This window comes from Condylostylus longicornis, unplaced genomic scaffold (genome assembly GCF_029603195.1).
Source record: "Condylostylus longicornis isolate FDR11 unplaced genomic scaffold, ASM2960319v2 ptg000048l, whole genome shotgun sequence".
In the NCBI taxonomy this organism is placed as follows: domain Eukaryota; kingdom Metazoa; phylum Arthropoda; class Insecta; order Diptera; family Dolichopodidae; genus Condylostylus; species Condylostylus longicornis.
Window position 1 is genome coordinate 18,755,023 of NW_026578017.1, and position 24,286 is coordinate 18,779,308.

The 24,286-nt window shown below is 22.5% G+C and overlaps 1 protein-coding gene across 1 annotated transcript; it reads right to left on the minus strand.

Moving 5' to 3' along the window:
• Nucleotides 1-101: 101 nt before the first annotated feature.
• Nucleotides 102-24,286, minus strand: LOC129610803 (monocarboxylate transporter 9). The gene is made up of 9 exons (XM_055523525.1): nucleotides 24,230-24,286; nucleotides 4,264-6,074; nucleotides 3,530-3,656; nucleotides 2,394-3,467; nucleotides 2,257-2,332; nucleotides 2,080-2,189; nucleotides 1,842-2,023; nucleotides 1,543-1,783; nucleotides 102-1,479 (listed from the first exon to the last, which is right to left on the minus strand). Exons 2-9 carry the CDS (start codon nucleotides 4,940-4,942, stop codon nucleotides 1,341-1,343), a joined length of 2,628 nt encoding a protein of 875 aa, XP_055379500.1. The 5' UTR covers nucleotides 4,943-6,074; nucleotides 24,230-24,286; the 3' UTR covers nucleotides 102-1,340.

The window sequence follows — 24,286 nt, forward strand, 5'->3', positions numbered from 1 at the left end:
GTACTAGCTATACATTGCACTTCTAAAGCTCTTTGTTAAAGATTGTATTGATTGTAAACGTAAAATTATTTTGAAAGAATTTCCTAAACTTTCGGATAGCTTACTAAAAGGTTAAAGAATTACTTATCCAGAATTATTAGAATATTTGGATGCGTATAACATTACGGTAAAATTTTTCTTCTTCAGATTACACATAAATTATTGCAAAAAAAAAATGTAACTACATTGATCACAACGAAGAAAAATTTTGAAATGCCAGGCAAATCAAACAAAGTTCGTACAAATTTTATCATTCAACGTAATTTTAATTTTGAAAAACTTTTCATACTGCGAGAAACGCTGTTGGCAAAAAAAATAAGAAGTTGTTTTTTTCTTAATTTTTATTTTTCATATATCGATTGCAATACAAAGTTTTGAAATAATTTACATAATTATTATTATTGTGATTTACTTTTGCAATTTTGCTGTAATATTTTAGTAATCTTACTTAAAAAAAAAAAAACTAACAACAATAATTTCAATTTAAGTACGAAAATATGTGAATAATACTTTAAAAGCTTCTTTGAATGATTAATGTTACTTAATTAAGTCATATACTATTATTATTTTCTTTAAATCTTAATTTAATTAATAATTATTACCTAATTGCTATACATGTAAATAACAAAGTGTGGAACTTCCTTTAAGAAGAAAGGGAAGTCTATATTCATTTGCGTATAAGAAAAATGATTTGTATGATTATTCTTTGTTATTTTTTCATCATGTGTAAGTGTATTATTTTAATTGTGCAATAATTTAACAATTCGACTTTGATCATATAAAAAAGTTGTTATTAAGACTCTAAAAATTTTAAAAATTGTAAAAATTGACATTCATTTTAAGTACATTACATTATATTTAAAAAATTTATTTAATCTCATTTTATAAAGATAAAATTTCAAAAATGATTTATCGGAAATATTTAGTATTTTTCATTTATTTTACTATGAATTAATTATTGAAATTATTTAGTTTTTTTTTTAAGATTTTTATATTTTAAAATTTATATTATACAATTAATATTATAATTATGCACTAAAAATAATTCCTATTGCTTCTAAAGTTTGTTCCACAGAAAGAAAGTTAATGTTTTGTTCAAGTTCATATAATCTTATAAATATAACTTTTCTTGGAAGATTTTTTATTAGTTAAACTGAAAAATCTCGGTGTTCAACAAAAATTAGTTAAAAAGTCTCTTATTGTGCTTATTAACTGAAGGATAACAATTTTTTTAATATGTAGCAATACATATTATTTATAAAAATTATTTTTATATTTTTCGGTTTAACATTTAAACTAAATTAAGAAGTACTATCACTAGAGGTTGTGTTTTTAGTACGATTTCGTCGTTCATCACGTCTTTCTAAAAGTTCAACTATATAAGATAAAACGCCTGAAAATGCTATAAATAATCCTGCACAGTAGAATGAATCGTCCCATCTAAAAAAAAACATCATAAAAAATCATATTAGTTACTTTTTTTATAAATACTTTGTTAATTACTTCAAAGTTATGTCGTATATTAAACCAGCTAACGGTGGTCCAAGTAAACTTCCAATTCCTTGCACCAACAATACCAACCCATAAGCACATGTAAAGTCATCGAGATCAACTAAACTAACTAAAATGCTTGGAGTAAAAGAAAATGTACTGGCAAATGTTAACCCAAATACAACCGCCAGTGCAACCAGAAGGTAATAATTTGTCACAGCTAAGGGCATTAAGGCAACAGATAAACCACATACTATAATTTATTTAGTTTATTAGTGATTAATAGAAAATTATTTAAGTTTCCTACTTACATAACATGCATATTGAATACATTATATTAACGTTGAGCCATGGTCTATCTCCAATAAATCCTAATATTATCATACCAAGCGTATTGAAAATACCAATTATTGAAATCAGCAAAGCACCGTCCTCTTCGGTATATTTAAATTTAAGCATATGTTCAGTTATATAAAAGTATGGAATAATAAACCTAAAAAAATATTGTTTTATAGAATTAAGCTTATTAATTTCATTTTGCTTTCTTACCATATGAAAAGTAACAATGTTGACATATTAAAAATTGTAAACTTCAAATCCAAAAATAGTGAAAAATCGAAAATAGACTTTAAAATGTCCACAAAGTTGTCATACCAAGTCTAAAATGATAGAAACAAATGGAAAAGCATAAACTTTAAGTGTTATTTTAAGTTATGTAAATATTACATCTTCGTCTTCTCTTGCTAATGTCGTCATTGAATTTTTATATATATTTGGGCAAGATGACGCTCTTAGCCGATACCTAATAAGAAATGATATGTACATTTTCAAACTAATAATATTTATATGTTTCTCAACTTTACCTGTGTGTATTCATCAGAGCATTGCGATAATTTATTGAATTTCTATGTATTCTCATATGCTGAAAATAATGTGCATTTCGAAATGAATTATGGTGCTTAATACTTGGACGATATATTTTTTTTTTATTGTTGGCGTTGGTATTGTCCCTAAACCCACCATTTAATTTTACTTCTCCATTTTCTGGAATGGGTTCAACATTTGCAAAATTTTTAGAATTTTTCTTTGAATTTGAATCAACTAAAATTGATGTGTCCTTATTTCTAAGTAATGAAAATATTGTTGATTTTGTATTTACACTATTATGATTAAGAACATCTAAAGAGTGATAAATAGGTTCATTTTGATAAATATTTGGTGACACATCATGATGTGATTTATTGATAAGATTTTCATTTAATGACAAACAACTATTACGTGTATCTTCGTTTAAAAGATTTTTCGACTTTAGTATATTTTCATCTAGTAAACTGTTATTTAGAGATTTCAAAGAAACGGTGGATCTGTTAACTACTGTATCTATTGTAGAATTATTGGGTGAAATTTTTTCAGATGGTGAAAGTGTTTCCGAGCTGGCGATGTGGGTTTGTTTATTATTTAGGTTTTTTTTCTCAGGTGGTACAGGTGATGTTGGCGATTGAGATAGAAGCTGCTCATTTGAAGTTGAATTCTTAACAACTTTCTGTCTTAAAGATCTACGACTTTGACTCTTTATATCATCAAAACTTCCAATATCAGGTGAGTGCAGATACGTCGGTAAAAATAATTCACTTTTGTAACGTTTAACAGCTAAATCTTCCGGATCTTGTATGGCTTGATTTGCTTCGGTATTATAATTCGTAACCAATGTATCTAGGACAGCTTCCTTGGATGCACCATTTTCCAGAAGTTTCTTAATTTCATCTAAATTACAACTTGAATTTGAAAATGTTGTAACACTTTGAGAACGACTTTCCAAACGGTTTTCTTCTATTAACCATTCAGGATCCCTCATTAAAGCACCAAAAACACAAGTATGTAACATTGTACCAGCCAATATTAATGTAGCACCCCTCCATCCAAAATTCTCTATTAGCCTACAACGATAAGTTATCATAGAATACCTAAAATCAATGTTAGTTCATTTGAAAAAACTTGCCATTGTGTGAAAGGAGCATATAAAAAGGTTCCTATACCAGTACCTGATGCTCCAATTCCCGTTGCAAATGTTCTCTTTTTATCAAACCAGAATGCAACCGAGACTACGGCTGTAACATACCCGATACCTAAAATTTTTTTTAAAAATAAATTAATAATTTGAATACCTACAATTGTATAGAAAAAATTACTAGCAAAAGCATAATGGCTTGTTTAATGCAATGTACTTTATATGAACATTATTACAATTACCAAATTAAGATAATAAAGTAGGTAAATTTAATTAAAAAATAATTTAATTTTACATAACGTATACGTATATGTACATAATTATGTATGTATGTATTTTGTGCGTTTACACATGGTTCGTTATATTTATATTCAATTCTCATATTACACGATTAAGAGTGAATTTTGTTCCTGTTTGTTCCAGATTGACGAAAATCTTAGAAAAAATGAGAGGGCAAAACAATTTTTTTTAAGATAAAGTGCCGTAAATACTTTGGAGTAATCAATATAGAGACATATTATTAGATATTCATTTTTTAGATTTGTTGTTTCAGACAAGGAAAACCTGATTATTGTACAGTCTGTCAATTGACTTTAAATTACATTTTTAACATTACGTCATGTTTTTTAAAAAATGTGAAACAACTGAATTTAGAGCTATTTTATGGCAGCTATATTCATAAATTCTATTCAAAATCGATAAAATTAAAATTTTAATTTTCTTACCTAATCCGAGACCAGATATTATTCCAAATGTTAAATATAACATTTCTATTGAATTACATATTGATGCCAATGCAAATCCTGAAGATGAAACTAATCCGCCAATAATCGTCATTCTGCGACAGCCATATTTATCAACTAAATTTGACATTATAGGACCAACTAATAACGGTACAGCTAAAAATAATGAGCCAATCCAAGCAGTTTTTGATTTACTTTCTTTAAAATACACCAATAATTCAGTATAAAGCAAACCAAATGAAAATGAAATGCCGTCAGCAATTAATGAAGTACAAAAAGATGCAAGAACAACCACCCAACCAAAACCACCATCAGGAATTTCCTGTTTTCTTTTATCTGTATCACCTCCTGCTGTTGATGTTGAAACAATTGAATCAACTTCAGATTCATTTGATATTAAACGTTTTCGTGGCTTTTTTTCATTATTATTATTGTTGTTATTCATTTGTAAATTATCATCGTCGGGATTATTTAAAGTTTCTTCTAAACTACTTTCGGATATATTAGAAAATTTTACTTCCGGGAAAAAAATTTCTTTTGCGAATTTATGCTTTTCATTTAGAATTTTATAATCACCAACAGTTTCTTCTTTTTGTATTGAAATATCCTCATCTTTGAAATTATTTTGATTTTTGTTAATCATTTTAGTTTTTTCTGTCATATTTATTGTTTATTATTTTATTTATTTATTTTCTTTTCTTTCTTATTTATTTTGTTATTCAATTTAAATATAATTTTACATGCATATATCTTAATCTCTTAACTTTACTTTTCGAGTTTTATTAACGTACTTTATAATTTACTTGTAAAACTTTTTAGGTATATGAAATTGGCAATGATTTTAAAAAAATACGGTTAAAAAAAAACTTTTTTTTTTCAATATTAAACTTAATTTATAACCAAAAATTTATAAAATCATTATATTTATCGATTGGCTGGCAAATTAAATTTTTTTTTTGTAACTATTGTCATAATCTATTTATACAGTGTTCACTTCTATTCTCTTTTTTTTAAAGCAGCACTTGCTAAATTCGTCCCTTTTGAGCTAATGTTATTATATGAATTTTTATTAAAAATAATATTCAAATTATATATTGGATTAAACTTTAATCTTGGATCCCTGGCTGTGTATTTTAAACATAATTCAAAATTTAAAATATTATTGTAATTATTAGTATTGTTATTATTACTATTATTATTTTTAATATTAGTACATCTTTTATTAGTCCGATTTTTACTCATAAGTAACCACAATTGCCACCAATAATATTTTAATATTTTTTTTATCACAGATTTATTAATTGTGAATTCTAATAAATTAATATTGTTGTAAGAGTTATTATAAACATTGATTGATGATGCAGGAGCAGCAGCAATTTCATAAACGCTATTACGTGATTCATACATGCGGCAAGATATTTTTTATTTCTTTTGTTTTTAAATAATAAAAAAAATTAAAAATTACTCCAAGTTTTTAATTATTTTTCTTTTTTATAATCTTTAATTTTTGTAACTCGTTCGTTTTTATATTTTGTTAATTATGATTTTTTTTTTTAATTCTAATTTTTATTCCAATTTTTATTTTAAAGCTATAAAAAATTGACTATTGAATTTACAAAAAGATGGTAAGTGTTCGATTTCAAATACGTATGAAAATTTTTTTTTTTTTATTAAATTCATTAGTAATGAAATATATGATGCTTGCACATTTTGACTTTTATTATGAAAATCAAAATTTTTCCTTCAATATTTTTTTTTTTTTGCCTTCGTATAATTTGTGAGATGATGAAAATCTGTAAATGGAAAAATATACATTAATTATAATTAATTAAAAAGAAATTCAATACTATTAAGAATTGATTAATATTTAAATATTTATTTTGTAATGGCGGTATTTCTTTATTAATAAAAAAAATATTAATAAGTATTTTGTTTGAGTATATTGCTGTATGCGTGTATGCGATACTTTAATTTAGGTTTTGTTTTAGAAAAAATATAATATTAAGCTTATTTTTGCTAAATTGTACAGAATATTGAGAGAAACTGAAATTATTTATTACTTATTTAAACTAAAAATTTATTATGAATTATTTTCATTTACCTTTAAAAGTATGTTTTTAATATTACAATTGTTTTTTTTTTAATGTGAATTACAAAATAATTTTTCATATTGTTATTTCATATTATGCGTGTCGGTAAGTATTAAAAATATATACATAAAAATATTGTTATAAAAATATTGTTATAAAAATATACGTACATATATTTATATATATTGTTATTGGCACAATTTCTATTACAAAAGAAAATTCTAATTTTATATGAATTGATTTTTTTTTATAAAATAATATTTCCCATGAGTATGACGTAAATGTGTATGTGTGTATGGATTATGCACATTATATATATTGCATTTACGTGCATTTAATAGACGTGTGTAAATTAATGAATTAAAGAAGAAATTTGCATACATAATAAAATTTATTTACCGAGAAAATCTTTTATAATTGTTTTAGTTACCTGGAATAATACTTGTAATAAGTACAGATGCTATTCGAAAAAAAAAAATTAAAAATTTTTGATTTTAGGCAATTTCATAGATAATTAGTATTTGTAATTTATTTTTACACAATATTTTGCTTAACAAAAACACTAAAAATTTTAAGTTAAATAAAATTTTTCAAAATTAGTTTTTCAACAAAACAAAATTTTATTTAAGAATGAGTGAAATTTTTAAAGGATTCCAATATCTTAAGTACTAAAAAATATGATAAATCTTATTAGATACGCCTCTTTCTATGTTCTGTCTAATATTACCCTTGCAACTCAATCAATCAATAATACACCAATATCTATTTAATATTTAGTTTATAAAGCAAATTATGATAGTGGGTTTCCACGGTTGCATAAATTTATAGGTTAGCGTAATCTACATATAGAATCAATTGAAAAATAAAGGCTTCAAATTATAAAATTTTAAAAATTCAATCATTAATTAATGTTTATCTAATTGTATAATTTGAAAATTTCTTATTAAGTATAATTGTTTTTAATTTCAAATTAAAATGAACACACACTTAATAGTGTTGAATCGTTAATTACTTAATACCGCAACATTGTATTTTCGTTGTCATAGATCCAAAGAATTAATAACATGGGAAAGAAATAAAAAAAAAATAAAGTTGAAAAATGGTAAAAAAAAAACAAATTAAATAAAATTAAAATTTATGAATTCAAGTTTTATACAAAACAAAAAAAATATTTTTGTTTTTTAATTAAATTTTGAATAATGTTCAAGTAAAAACCAAAATGAATTCCGACAACAGATTTATTTTGTAATACGAGTATAACACAAATAAATTGTTTTTGCAATTTTTATTCAGCCTTGCATTTATATATGAGCTTCATCTACTTCTTTTATTATAAATTATAATTTTATAATTAATTAAAAAAAAAAAAAAAACAATTTAAATCTATATCATTCAAAAATTTTAGAATAGATTTTTTTTTTCAGAATCTATTGAACTTAACAGTAAAATAAAAAATTTATAAAAGGTTAATTACCTTTGTTGACACAAAAATCAACAAAAAAGCATCAACTTGTTTAACTGGTATTTTATTTGTTAGATATTTCAACATAAACTATGATTAATTTATCGACAACATGATTAAATATAGTCAGATAGTTAAATATATATATGTATATGCAATTATCTATGTTGGTCTATGTTAGTTTTTGATTTTCTTTATTATACTGTTAAAAATCAACATTTGAAATGAAAATCTTTTGGAGTTTATTATTAAAGAAAAATTATTTTCAAACGCATCGCTCGGTATTTTAATATGACAATGAAAAAATTAGTAGCGCATTGTACTTAAGTCTATGAATAAATAAATTTCTAAAATAATAAGAAAAATTTCTCGAAAAATTGTAGAAAACATTTGATTTCAGATAAGTTAAGATTTAATCAAAAATCTGATTTGATTTTAAAATTACTTAATAATCATTATTTTGATAAAAGTTCCCGCATTCAAAAATAATAATTTGGGGACCAATTAATAGTGTATTTTTTTAACGAAATTAATTCGGCAATAAACTGTTTTTGACGAATATTCGCCGATTGACAAATATATTCTATCGAAAAATAACAACAATTCTGCTATCAGAAATATTTCGATTAATGTGTATTCTTTCCATTTTTTTTTTTCAAATTCTTGAGTTGACCTAGTAAGTAATATGATTTTTCTGAAATAATCCACATGGGTTGGCTGAGCCAAACAAGTTTATTATGATTTTTATTTTTTTTTTTTTGTAATTCAATATGATTTTATTGAAAATACATTTGTAACTATGTATTTTAAAAATTTGAACATTAATTAGACCTAGACAAAGGTATCTGAAATCAAAATATGTAGTTGAAACTATTATATAATTTTCTTCAAACAAATTACACACCCCATCGTATTTGAACATTGCTTTGAATATTATTCTTAAGGTTTTCCTTTAATAATATTGATTTATTAATAAAATATTTTTAGTATAAAATAACAAATTTTTAAGTATTGGGTATCAAGATTTTTGTTAGTGTGTTTCTATTTTTCATTTTAGATTTTAAGTTTTAATTTAGTGAATAATACCTAATAGTGATAATATCTAATTTAACTACCTAATATAATTATGTCCAGTATTATAATTTTACATTGATTAATGTTAATAAGTAATAACTTTATTAAGAGGATAATAATTAAATTTGTAAAATATAGAGATTTCTTCAAATAATTATATAATATGTTATACAAGTATGTTACTTAAAATATAAATTATAACATAATAAAATGCAAAGCCAAATTAAAAATAAAGTGGAAATATTGATTGCAAAATGATTTCATAAATAAATATTAAATTAAAAATTTACTCAGGATTATACCCATATAAATTCATTTAATAATAAATATGTTTATTAAAAAGCAAATTGAAAATCGTTCATTCACCTACACAATATGGTTTAATTATACGCGGTATTTTTGTTATTTAACAATTATTAATAGTCTCTTACCTTATAAAAATAATAATTTTATTTATATACTCTTATATATAATGCATTGTAATCTTCATTACTGACATTTTACTTAATGTTGGAATATAAAATTCAATGTATGTACTTAAATTCTTTAAAAATAAACATAATTTTTAATAATATTGAAGTAGAAATACTAATATTAATTTGAATTTTAAATAATTAATTTTTTATTTCAAATTAAAATTATTAACTAATTTAGTAATGTTTTTAATATATATTAAATATTATGATTAATTTTTTAAGCCAGTTTAAAAATTATTATTATTATTTATTGTACTTAAAAATTAAAATATTATTCACTAATTCTAATTTTTTATTAGCCCCGCTAATTTTTTTTTAAATTCAATTTCATAATAGATTTTCACTTTACTTTTTATTTTAAATTCTATTTAATATTAAACCACAATTTATAATAAATCTACATTATTTTATAAAAAAATTTGAATATTTCATTAATCTTTAATTAATAAACTCAAATTTATTATAATTAATTATTATATTTTATTTTTAATATTAATTAATTAATAATTATTTTTAATATTTTATTAAACATTAACACTATATCTGTTTTTTATTGATCGTATATTGAACGCATTTTTATATTTTCACCGATAAATCAAAGCATAACGTTGTGCGCTTTACTAAATTTAAAATATGAATGTTCTTTTTCTAAATTATTTTTAATATTTTTTGTTGTAAAAAAATATATATAAATTGGTACATTTACTATATCCAATTATTGTTAAAATATAATTTATTATACTTGGTGGTTTGCAAAAATACAATTGAATATAGTATTACATTTTTATTTTCATATACAAGCAAGTAAACCATATTATATTGTAAAGATATGCAAATGTACGGGCTTTTTAAAATATTTTTTCATTTTTCTATTTTTTAAATATATTTTGTTTCAAACGATTACAGTAATTAGGATTTTGTCAATTTAATAATTGAATTTTCTCAATGTTGATTTACATATAAAAAAAAATCATAATACATTTACCTCAGTATATAATAAAATCTACTATGTATAATAAATCTATTATATGCAATCCTTAGTAGATAATAATACATAGCTCTACGGGCAAGTATATCGTATTCCTAGGAAAATCATACAATACACGGTCAAAAATAATAATCAGCATGATAATCCGCAAGAGCCAAGATTTTTCTATTTATTTGAATTTAGCATTATAAACGTATAATTTTCATATTTCGTTTATTATTTTAACATTTTGCTCAACATTGCACAAACAAATTCAGTATAACAGTTGTAAATTTGTGAATTGGAAAGGTTATATATTAAGTAATTAGTGAAAATAAATGAGCAAAATATAATTTTTTTTTTAAATTTTACTAATAAAATTAAAAATTTTACTACTTTGTTGTCAAATTCCCACGTAAAATCTGTCAGAACGGCCTTTATTATATACTTAAGAGCCCAATGAGAAGTTTCATGTCAAATAAATGAAAAGTATACATTCGAGTTTAACTTGCACATATTATACACAAATATACTTATTATACACGTCAATATAACATTTGAATGTATAACAGAAGATTGTTGTTATTTTTCCATTTTAAGTATAACTATATGTATTAGATGTAACAGGGTTTTTTTTTAACTTATATAGAATATTTCTCTTAAGTATAAGTCAATAATATATCACGGATTTCAGAAATAAAATTTTTATACATATATTGAATTTAATTGCAACATAAAGACTAATATTGCCAGAAACAACTAATAAACTAAGCTGATATCGTTGTTATATAAGTAAATAAATTTTATTATGTGTACATTTGCAAGAGTATTATTATATATAATTAGTGTAGATAAAATGCTCAATCTATTTTAATGAGACCTGCTGTTATAAACTATTATTTGATTATACATCTTGATTATTATACTTTTTTTTTTGTTCCTTTATAGTATTGGGGATAATTTTTAATTTTAAGTGATTGCAACCAATTTTTTTTTTTTTAAGAATTATTATTCTATTTGAAAGTATTTCGTGTTGCATATTTGGTATATATATATATATATACGATAATATCCATGTGTTAAACCTGAACTGAAAATTTTTGTAAAATATAAAACATTTTGAATGTTATATTTAAAAACAGCTATCCATCAGCCCCCTACTAATCGGAATCCGGTAAAAATTATATTAAGATTGTTTAAGGCCAAATTAATTAAAAATGATTTTAAAAATTGTTTTTTTCGTTTTTGTTTTATTTTAATTAAACTTTGAAAATCTCTTCCAATATATTTGTACAATTACATTTGTATACTGTTACTTTTTTTTATATCATAAAAGCATAATATATGTATGTGGATATATAATAATATATGCATGTCATATCTGAGCAAAAAACATATTTTTTCTCTGTAAATTTTTATGATTTGTTTTTTAATATCTAATAAACATGTACATATATATGAAAAAGAGATAACTTCATTAAATAGACTATTCAGGTACATACTATAAATTTGTAATTTATTAAAAAGTAATAAAAATGATGGCAACGATCGGAGAGAAAGATAAAAAATTTAATAATATCAATGTGCTTCAAAAGCAAAACTTTAATTATTTCACATTTATAAATTTTTCACATAATTACATATTGTGTAAAAATAGTTAAAATATGAATAGAAAAGCCCATTGTAATTAAGATATACTCTTATACAGAGGTAATCATAAAAGTTTAACAGGGAAGTCTAGAAAAATATTTACCAACAAAAAATATTTACAAATTTTGTTTTAAATTAAACAAAAATTTGCACTAAAGGAAGCAAAGAAACTTTTTTTATTTTTAACTAAGTATTGAGAGATTAAAATAAAATTTGGCAAACAACTGTTTTTTAATAGTATTCATCAGAGAAATAAAATATATTTTATCTGTTATACAGGGGGGACATTACACACTGTCAATAAAGTTTAGTAACATTGACGTCATATATAATAAAAATTTTCTTCTAAGAAAGTCAAAATAAAAAATTAGTCATATATTTAATGTTTTAAAAATTGAGGGAAAATGTGTAAAATATGTACATAATATGTATTTTTATTTTAACAAAAAAATGAAACCCCTGTTATCTAATACATAGTTACTTAAAAAGGAAAAATACATAACGTAGTAATACATAAAACATACCTAATAAAAGAATACACATTAAATATGTATTTTGTTTTCTATTTTAACAGAAAGTTTGTACATGTATATTTAAGGAATATTGTACATATTTAGCCAACTCATATATTTTTATATATGAATTTGAGTCATATATCATTGTATATGAAAGCTATAATTGTTGTATGGAAAAATCAATTGAATTCAAATACACCCAATTGTATTTTAATGGTTACTAATAAAAAATATGCTATTACATTTTTGTTTTTTTAATAAAAAATCATAGATAAAAAGAAATGCAAAATGGTTTGTTTTTAAATTTTTAAATAAATTTGAACCGAAAAAAATTAATTAATTTAAAATTCCTATTTATAAATTAAGAAAATTATTTTCTCAATCAATAAAAACTTTAACCAACTATTAATATAATAAATTATTATTATTATAAACTAAATTATTTAATAATCATGCCTTATTAAAATCATAAATAATATTTATAATTATAATTTCAAAAGATTAAAATATTTTTCAATTCAACGTATATTGTACACATGTATATGTGCGGTTTTCAATTCATAATTTAAAAGAAGAAATCAAATTATTACTAATAATAATAATAATTAAATAAAAATAATAATTGCTTAAAACATATAAAAAATTTAATTACAATATTATTCTATTGCAACGAAATATTTTAATTATAAAGTTTCATATACCAAATCACATTTATTACAACTTTTAGAAATTTTATTCATATAAATGCGTTTTTTATTTCAATTACAAAAATTGGAATTACGTGGGAATTTAATTAAAAATAATTATAAGAAAATTGAATTGAATCTAACTAAAATTTATATATATATATATATATGTATATACATAGAAGTAAGTAGATAATATATAGTAGCAAAATATTTAGTAAAAAATATGATTATGTATTAATCAGTTTAAATTTTAACATAACTAGACCTGTTATATTAAACACAAATAAATAATGATTAATTTAACAGTTTGGCTGATTTTTATTGTTTTACGAAAACTAAATAATTGTATTTCAAAAGTCAAAGAAAATCTTCAAAAATTTTATGAAAAATCCAAAAATAATATAAAACAAAAATTGTAGATGTAAGTAGAGATAAGTAGTTTACAAAAAAAAAAACACTATTTAGACTTAAAAAAATTATTTATAAGACTAGAACAAACGTTTTCGACCATATTACATATTTATATTCTACTTAACTGATATTCTCACTCATATGAAAAATTATTACATCATTTTGATTATAATCGCTTCCATAGAATGAAATTAGTAAATACATACTCTTAACTCTTAAAACTCAAATTTTTGATTTGCATATTTTTGAGTGTATTTTGTGAATTGAATTTTTTTCTCTTTTATTTTCTTATTACTTTTAATATTAAATTAAATTAAATTGAAAATTATTTATTAATTTGTCTTTAATTTTTTTATAACGTTTAACGCAAATTTTCCTCTACCACGAATTAATTTTATTGCAAAGTTATTATTAGTTTTATGGAGATCGTACTGTAAGTGTTAATTATTATTGAATAGAAATTTTTGCCTTAAAAAAATTTCATAAATATTACAAACTGATAAAATATTTTGGCTCTCATATATTCAAAAAGTACCCCAAAATCCTGATTCAGGTTCAATACACAATCATAAATATATAAAGCAAAATCATAATTTGAAAAATTATGTCTACAATTTATTTATATAGCTATTTATATACATATATATCTAATTATATTCAGTGCTGTAGTCGTAAAATTAGCATAGGGTATACGCTTGAGAATTTTCATCAACAATTAAAAACAATTTAAATAAGCTTTTACCCCAGTAACAATAAACTTACTTAAAGAAGTTTTCAAAATTATATTTTTTTGAAAATCAATGTTATTTGGTCAACAGCTTTTGCTAACTTCAAATAAACTAAAGAATTAACGTCCACAATAACGTAGTTTAGCATGGTTACCATAGCAACTTTAGTTAAAGAAGAGTATTTGATAAAATTCAAATATATTTTCAATTGTATAGAATTAGAAGAAAATCGTTTTAAATCGAAAACCAAATTGTTTATGTATCGTTTTTACTTTTTTTTGTAAATGATTTTAACATCAGAAAATATAACTTTATTTTTATTTAAACTTTAATTTTTTAACATATTTTCTATTAAGCAAACATAATAACTTTTAAATATTAGGAAAGTTTAAAGTTTTCATTTCATTGTGGTTTTAAACAAAATTACCATTTTCAAAAATTAAAGGTTCGGTTATATTCGTTTTCCGTTTTTCGTTAAAGGAGGCTTGTTTGATTATTAATTTGAATATAGTTGATATATTTTTCCCAAGAAATTTTTACTAAATGAATGAAATATTTTGTGTGAATTGATAATTTGAAAATTTTTTGCAATTTTTCAGTACAATTTTTATCATCATTTTTTTTTTACTATTACAAAGAAAGAAAATAATAAATTTTTAATAAAAAATTTGAACAAAATCATAGGGTATACGCTATCTAAATTTTAAAAGCATAGGGTATACGGCGTATACCCCCGTATACCCTCCACTACAGCACTGATTATATTACACAGCTGGAAAATATATTTTGTAAATTTAAACTAATCACATAATCAAATTACTCTGTTATACATAATACGAGTATGTTAGTATAATATGTATTTGATATACATACAATTTTTATATACAATATATTTTTAAATAAAAATAATGCCCCTGCCACTATTTTTCTGTATACTAACTAGGCTACATTGAGGTAAATTTTTGTTTTCATTAAAAATTTATTGTGCGAACATATTCATTTTCACTTAAAATAAATTTTCCATAGTTCTAAAATATAATATATAGACGTATGTATGTATTATGTTATATTAATAGTATAACATATGTATAAAAGGGACCAATAATTCTAATATTTCTGTGTGGCGTACAAAATTTTTCTTTTAAGATAAAATGTAAAAGTATATACCTATGTATTTATGAATATGTGTATGTATAACTAAACATATAGAAAGATATTCAATCAGTGTTATATTATGATAATTCTAATCAACAAAATACTTTTCCATGAAATAAATGCCGATTTCCTATAAGTTTTCCATTTCCCTCACATAAATGAAAAATGATAAATTTTTTTGGTCTTTATTGATAAAAAAAAAGACTTACAAGTTATTTTCCTTTAAAATTTTACGAAAATGTAATTAACTTAAAAAATATTGATTGCACTTTTAAACGAAAGTAATATACATTGGTAAAACTTATATTTTGGTGCGATTCTTAAGTCAAAATTTGTGTTAAAATTTTTATATTATTACAAAATCTTCATTGATTAATCTTGCGTTGCTTGCACAACATATATGTATGTATGTGCACAATGTATATTAATATAACAATTATTCACTTGTATGTTCTGTAAATCAAAATTCCATGATTAGTAAACAATGTATAAAATATGAACTTAAAGTGTAAACAAAACAAAAAAAAAAATTAAAATGCAAATCTAATTTTTTTTATGCCACAAAAATTAATTTTTTAAGTTCAGGAATAATTTGCATATAAACGGAATAAGATGACATATCGAGGTTACAGAAATTCTGTATGTCGAGATTACGTGCTAAGTCTTATGTGCTTTATTTGTATACAAGAGTACAAAAATAAAATGCATATCGCTTGTTTGTTACAACACTGTCATAACTCAAAATTTGCACATTTGAGAAAAGCAAACTTTAAAGTATGAGTGTCAATATATTTTTCTCGCTATATAACATTATTTTTTTAATGTATTTTTAAGTGACAATTTTCAGGATAGAAAAATATTGTTTTTGCACAAAAAATATATGTTTTAAGTATTTATTTCTGTATGAATAATTTAGAAATCGAATTTTTTGTGTTATGTCACTGTTACTGTAAACGAGTTGCCTATAAAATTGATAACATCTTAACTCAAACAACACATTTTAGATTTCTCAACAAACTTTCAGGTTAGAAATGGTTCATTTAGCGTTAAGAATGGCTAATTTTCTAATTTAATGTTGTTGATTTCAACTGTTTTTGAATTCTGCAATTTTTTTAAACATTTATAAATTAATTATTATGGATGAAATTTAAAAAAAAGTACTTATTAAAATTTTGTGTTAAAACTTTTCCGTATCAAGTTACGCTATGTCATTCCTCATTAACATAATTTAACTGTATCAAAAATTTATTTTCTTTTTTAATAATTAAAATAAAGTGGTAAATTCATTTTTATTTTCTTATTGCATTTATAATTGAATTCTTGTTATATATAAGTACTTAAGTACTATATTAATTTTAATACGAATAAAAATTTTTAAATACATGCTTACCTTTATTATAACTAATTTAGTGTATATAAGCGTAAGCTTTAAAAATATTATTTTGCAAAATGTTACAATATAGGCTCTACCGCTCTGTTACAAGTACTAGACGCCACTTTATTATAGAACTAAAATACCTAGCTATGTATAGTCTTTTATTTTATCTGAATTAATTATGAGGTAAAATAAAATTAAAAATGTTATCAAATTTGATAAGAATTATGAAAAAAGATTCGATATTATAAAATTGATTTTTTCGAATGACTGTAGGATGTTGGAGTTGCGAAAATTACTCAGAATTATATTTTGATAAAAAATACACAAATACTTTTTCCGAAATCTGATTAAAATCTATAAAAAGTAATTCTATATGTTTTGTCATGAGGGGTAAAAATTGGTTAAAGAATAAAATTTTTAAACTCGTACAGCTACTAAACTTAAGATTTTTAAAATTGACCGTAAAAAGACGGCTTGAACGCAGCATTAAACATAATGCCCTAGTTGCCACTAAAAAATTTTTAAAATTTTTTCCAAATTAATTTTTAAAAACTTATGAAGTGTTTACAAAATTACAATAACAAAAAACAATATTTTCAACATAAATATTCAAACCGAACATTCTATTTGTGTATGATTTAACTAGGTGAATCGATTATAATTTCTAATTATTTTTTTGGAACATTTTGATATCGTATCTCTAATTTGATAAGATTTCAGTTTTTTGTTATGAGACTAACAAACTTTATTTTTTTTTTTTGTTTTGGAGCATAGACTATTAGTTGAAGATAAAATAATTAATAATCGCCTTGGAATCTTAGAAATTTGGCGAGATATGTATAAAATTTTTTATTTTTTGCTGTACACATAGATATTTCTAAAAAATAATTTTTTTTCGTTACAAGTGGAATTTTGTAAAAAAAAAAATTTAAAATATTTGTATGGTAAAATAAAATGTACAATTTACAATAATAAAAAAAAACTTAGATAAGCCAATATAGGTGTGAATCAATTTGATATTGGTTTATTGGATCATTACAGCAGATATTTTTTAAATTCGTATTATTCGACTAATTATTCCGTTGTTTTATTTCTTCAAAATGATTTTTTTAAAAACAAAATATATTAAATTCAATCATGTTGCCAATTTCCTCAAAATTTCGATATTCTGAATCATTATAGAAAGTATAGAAATACTTTGAATTATAATAGCATTATAAAGTATTAAACTTTGTAAACTAATTCTATGCTTTCACTATTAATTTCGGAACTTCATATAACAAGACCGATCAATATAATCTTCTTCAATCTTAGATCTACATATAGGCCTAATAAGATACACTCTACTTTGAGCGACCTCGTTAACTTAAAAACTTCTCTTTTGATTCCCATCCCCACCTACACTAACTAGACCCCTAGGCCCCTGACAAACCGCAGTATGGCGGCCACATCAAGCTGCATTATCCTCTCCGGAGTCACAAAGCCCCCCCCCCCCAAGCATCTCAGTCGCAGGCAAGCAACCGCCTCGCACTCACACAATAAGTGCCTCATGGTGTCGTCCTCCTCCAGGCATAAAAGGTAGACTTCGTCCGGAACCCTGCCCATCCAACTTAAAAACTTACATATTTAATAAATTAAAATCTGTGTGTTACTTATTTAATAATTTCAACCTAAAGTATTATTTTTAAAACGTAAATGAATATTATATTTATTCGAAAATATTTAAAATTTAAATAGGCATAATTCGTTCTAAAAAAATAATTAGTATTCGTTCTAAAAAAATAAATTAATAATTAAAATGCAATTTAATTATTAATTTAACTCATAAATCATAATTATTATAATAAATAATGACTACCATAAATATCTAATTTAAATTGTTGGTTTAAAAAATAAATTTCAAAAATAATAAAATTTTAAAATATAAAATTTACATTATAAATATTATGTTACAGGCAATTTATTTTACATACACATTTTGGTTATTTAAAATTTTTAAATAGACGTAATAACGCTCTATCTCTTCACAGGTACCTACTTTACTTCTCTTAATTTTTGTTTTTCAAAATAGAATTGAAATCTTCAAATTTCACAAAGGAACAAAAATCACTTATATTTCATTCATTTCATTATAACAAATTAGCCTCTAATGTTAAAAAATTAAATGTACTATCAACGTGACAAAATTGAACTACTTAATCTAGGAAATTGTAATACAATGAATTAAGATAAAAATGTAATTAAAATATTTAAATTAAAAGTTAAATTCATATTTTGCTTGTAACATTTTTATTTAAAATACAAAATTTTTTCCATAGAAGATACCGAAAAATTAATTTATATTGTATTACGATATGAGTTTATTTGTATTAAGTATATCGGAAACTAAATATGTATATATTTTTTATTGTTTTTTTTTGTCTTGCTTTTATTGTAATATAAAAAAGTATAGAAAACACGCAAATTTATTGAAATTTATTTGTTTGTGACAAGATTCAATCATTTTCAATTAATATTAAATTTGAAATAAATTGAAAATAATTTTAAAATTTAATTGTGTAATTTCAGTTGATACTTTCATATTTATATAGTATTAATAGGCTTAGTACAAATGTTGCATTAAATACATTACATACATAATATTAAATTTTTATTATAAGAAAATTTAATTTGGAACGAATCAAATGGAAAACTAACCACAAAATTATAAATATTTTTTCGGAAGGAAAAATTATGAAATGAATTTAACTAAAATACATAATGTACTACGAATTGCAAAGGATAAAATTGAGAAATAAAATTTTTTTAAAAACTAATAAAAGCATGAATAATTTAAATAAAATTTATCAAATCAAAATTAAAGTATCTAACAAGCAGTCCGTTATCGATTAGATATAGACAAGCAACGTAAAAAAGGAGAAATATTTCTAAAGTGCCTTTTTAGATATATACCATAGGCGCTAGACAAGGTGTAGCACAAAGATCCTAACTTCAAAATAAAATAAAGTCTGCCACAGCTATTGAATCTTTGAATGCTTTTTCCAAATTTTAAGACTCTGGTGCGCTTTTTGATAACATACTTTAAAAAACGTAAATTTGGCTCTCATTAAAGATTTACTAAATCTTTTCGAATTCCCTAAAATGTCCCACAATTATTTCGGGTAGCAAACAGAACTCAAATAATAAATTTCAAGAAACTCCGTATAGTAGTTCCTTAGATAATATGATAAAAATTATGAAATATACGCAAAATCCAGTTGTTTGCAACTTATGTATAAAATTTTAGCAAAATGCGCTGATTATTTTCTTAAAAATAGTCCAAATAGTAAAATCTGCCCGTAGTAAAGATGCAGTTCCTTAAACCTGACAAAACAACAAAACAAAATTATAAATTTCCTAATATTTAAAAATCATCGTAGAATGTTGTTTTTGAATAGCGAATTTTATTCATCGCAATTAAATAAAATAGTGTTTATTAAATAACTATTAATGTCCCAATAATTCTGTTGGCTATATTAATTCTATAAGGAATTAATCTTGGTTTTTATAATCTTATCAACTCAATTTTAAAATTTTTTAATCACAGTCAGGTATTTTATATTCAAATTTTAAATTTGATTTGATGAAAGAAACAAAAATATAAAAATGAAAAGTTCAAAAACAAACAAATTCATTATCATTTTAAAACTAGGTCAAAAATCAAGTTCATAAAAAATTAGTTAGAGAAAAAAACTATATACAATCAAATTAAAAAATAAAAAGAGTTAGCGTTTCTCTAAAATACAAATACACACTTGGTGTATTTGTAAAATACCCGAAATTTTATTCGGTTAAATGAATATTTCATTATAGTTTCATGCTTAGCTTGATAATTTTTTTTTTAATTTTTTTTAGCAAATTAAGATTTTTCTTTAAATATACCTAAATATTTTAATACGGAAAATACCAGAACCGTAAGTACTTCTACTAAAATAGCTTACATATTCTGCTTAAATCATGTACCCACCAACATTTCCCTTTTATGCAAAGTTCATTTGAATCTTAAGAATATTATGCAATTATTATACTAAATGGCTTGTTATCGCAACTAAATGAGTAACTAAATGGCTTGCTATCACCAATTGTCTTAACGATCACTAATATTGTCAACGTCTCTTCCATTGAAATCAAATAAGCGCAAAGACAAAAATATGATATAAGATAAATTATGTATTATCATCTTATATATCAAATATGAAATATCAGACAATTAATGTTTTCAATTGGATATTTCAAAATTAATAATTTAAAAATATTATTTTCAAAATTAAAAATTTAATATACTTAAATAGCATTGGTCAAATTTTGACAACGTTAATATGATATTTAAAAAGTAGTTACTTCTTTTGTAATCGTTAAATATTTGTTAATCGTAATAATTGTAGCTGTTTGATTGAGATATTTTTGTTATACTTATATATAATTATGAATGTCCATTTTCTGTTTGTTGGTAATTAAATTAATGTAAAAAATAACTTTTTTTTTAATTATTTTTAACTAGTTAAATTTTTATACTGCGTTTGTTGATTTATTAAAACAAATTTATTGACAACAATAATTTGTCCTTAATTTTATGGTAAAGGTGCATGCAATATAAAAAATTTCGAAAGGTTTCACGGTACGAACATAAAAAAATGGTTTTAATATCATATACTTAGGTACTTAATATCTTTTTGTTCATAATTACTTCGTATCAGCACGTACATATATGTAATGTTAACAGCAGGAACTTACTTTACGATTAGAATATTACGTTATTGACTTCCTGTGTTCGTTGGGGTATTTATAACCCATTTATATTTTTTGGGCATAAACTTTAAGTTGATGCTGTATTTTTGCGGACAATATATTTCAATTAGTGAAAAATTAAAAACTCGAATCTACCACTTTAATATGTACATATGTACATACATATGTATGTAAATAAAAATAAGAAAATAAAGTAAAGACATAAATTATTGATGGCGCAATTTTATATTGCTCGTTTTTTTTTTTAATTTTTTTTGTTTATACCCTCGTATTAATGTAATTATTAATTATAAGAAAAGCTTTCACTGTTAAAAATATTCTTTCATAATTAATATTATATTTAGAACTGTGTAGAAATAAAACAAAATATTAATTAAGATGATAAAAAGATAAACGCTTGATAACGAAATAATCTGAATAATTATCGTAAATCGCAACTTTACAATAGGTATAAAATTGTACGAAAAAAATTAATTAGGTAAGGTACATACTGAAATTTTGGGAAATTTCAATAACTATTGGTAAATTAAACCTGCCTAAATTAAATTTAAATATGTTCATAGTTGGTTATTGTTTTTTATTTTACATTAATTAAAATTATTAATATTGTTATAAAACATTTTGCTCTTAATGCACCGATGTACATGCACGCATATTACTGTAGAACATACGAAATAATGCCTGGAACAATATAACCATTTTTCTTATAGAATTTCTCATTTAATATTTATTTTATTTTTTCCCTTGAAATGTGAAATTTATAAATCTTCTCTAAATTTATTAATAAATCATCTAAAGCAAGCTAATACACAACAAAAAAATATATTTTTGTTTAAAAAATAACTATGAGCATAGGCAAAATATCAATAATTTTCAAGGATTTTATGAGTGACTAAAATTAACCTTATATTATGTGGGTGCATGTACTCTGCTTGTATTAGAATTTTTAAAATTTCTTCGTTTATGTAGTATTAAAAATTAAAAATTTACATATTGTGCTATAACACCGCGGTATACAAAATACATAAACATAACATTAAATAAATTTAATTATGCATCTCGCTTCTTATCTAAAGAGTGTAATTTAATAGCAACAAAATAGGTAAGTATTCAATATAGAGTTCACAAAAGAATAGATTTTAAAAGATTTGAAACAAGTTAAACGTCATTAATTGCTAAGTATACATATCTTAAATTTAAAAATTCTTAAGTAATCAAACACATGGTAGATCCCAGATATGCTTAATTGATTCTCTGAAAATAGAAGACCTAGCTGATCTAGCTACCTATTTAAATTTCTGGGCTATGTCTCTTTCTACATTACAATTGTCGGTAATTTTAAAACCACAGAAACTTTATATTATTCTCTTGATTTAACAAAAAATTAGCCATAAAATATTTTGAAAATGTTAATGAAAGTTAATTTAATTAATTGAAAAGTTTCATGTTATATTTGCATTGTGTTATATTTATATTTAATAATTAAAAATGTTAACTTTTTTTATATAGGTAAATACTTAATAGATTTTTACATCTTCTTTATTTTCAAGTTTCGTATAAGAAAATGCGTTCTTCTTCGAAAATGTTAGAAATTGTTAAGTCTTAACAAATATCAGAACTTGCGTTATGGCTATTGCAGCGAACGTATTTAGACAGATACATGTATATACATATAAGATCCACCTAGTCCTAATAGGTAAAATAACAATGTAAGCATATGTACATATCAATGTATTTGCATATTATAGCGATAAAATTAAATCACATATCATCATTCGTGATATTACTAAACTTATGTAAATAAAAGATCTAAATTGCTCTGGGAAGATAATGTCAGTATCTCGTGCGCGTTAATTTTGCATTTTTTTCTTAAATTATTGATATTCATAGCCATTCCATTTTTCTTTAATATCACCATAAAATAAAATAACACATGCAATGGAAATGGTAGGTCCCTATATAATGTTGTATCTTTGTAAATTGTTCAGCCAAAATTATAGGTAACAATACTATGTATAATATAAAAGTTTATAAGCTTTGACACAATGTTTCACTATAAAGTAATAATTTCACATGTTGGAAAACTAATTTAACTGTTAATAGTTATTTGAAATCAAAATAAATCTCATTCCTTAATTAAAATGTAAATGAAATGGGTAGGTGCATTTTTTAAGACATCCATATTGTTTAATTTCACATCACTTTTCTTTACAAAATTGTGTTGGCAGACTAGTTACATATAACCTACATATATATGTACATAATATACATACATAATATGTACATATGTATAATTTCACTTTACGAGTTTACTACTGTATGATAATAAATATCAAATTTTTTTATATTCCAATTCTTCAATCAGACTCAATTTTACGAAAAATAGAACTTTCTCTGAAAGTTATATGTAACTAATGAGAATTTTTTTATCATTTTATATTTTATGTATTAAATTTTTGCAATATTAAAAATTATTCAGAAATTGTTTTTTATTTTTTTGTTCAATGTACACACATTCATATCATTACTTTTCTTTATATGTATATCTATATATTAGCTACTTACAATTTACTGATGTATATGAATACGGATAAAAAGAAAAAATAAACCTAAATTAAGAAC

Bases quoted from the DNA above. Each gene is read 5' to 3' on its own strand.
- LOC129610803 (XM_055523525.1), bottom strand. From the start codon at position 4,942: ATGACAGAAAAAACTAAAATGATTAACAAAAATCAAAATAATTTCAAA. The intron at 3,468-3,529 runs GCAAGTTTTTTC...TTATCGTTGTAG, and splicing joins TATGCTCCTTTCACACAATG to GCTAATAGAGAATTTTGGAT. The intron at 2,333-2,393 runs GTAAAGTTGAGA...ATTTCTTATTAG, and splicing joins GCTCTGATGAATACACACAG to GTATCGGCTAAGAGCGTCAT.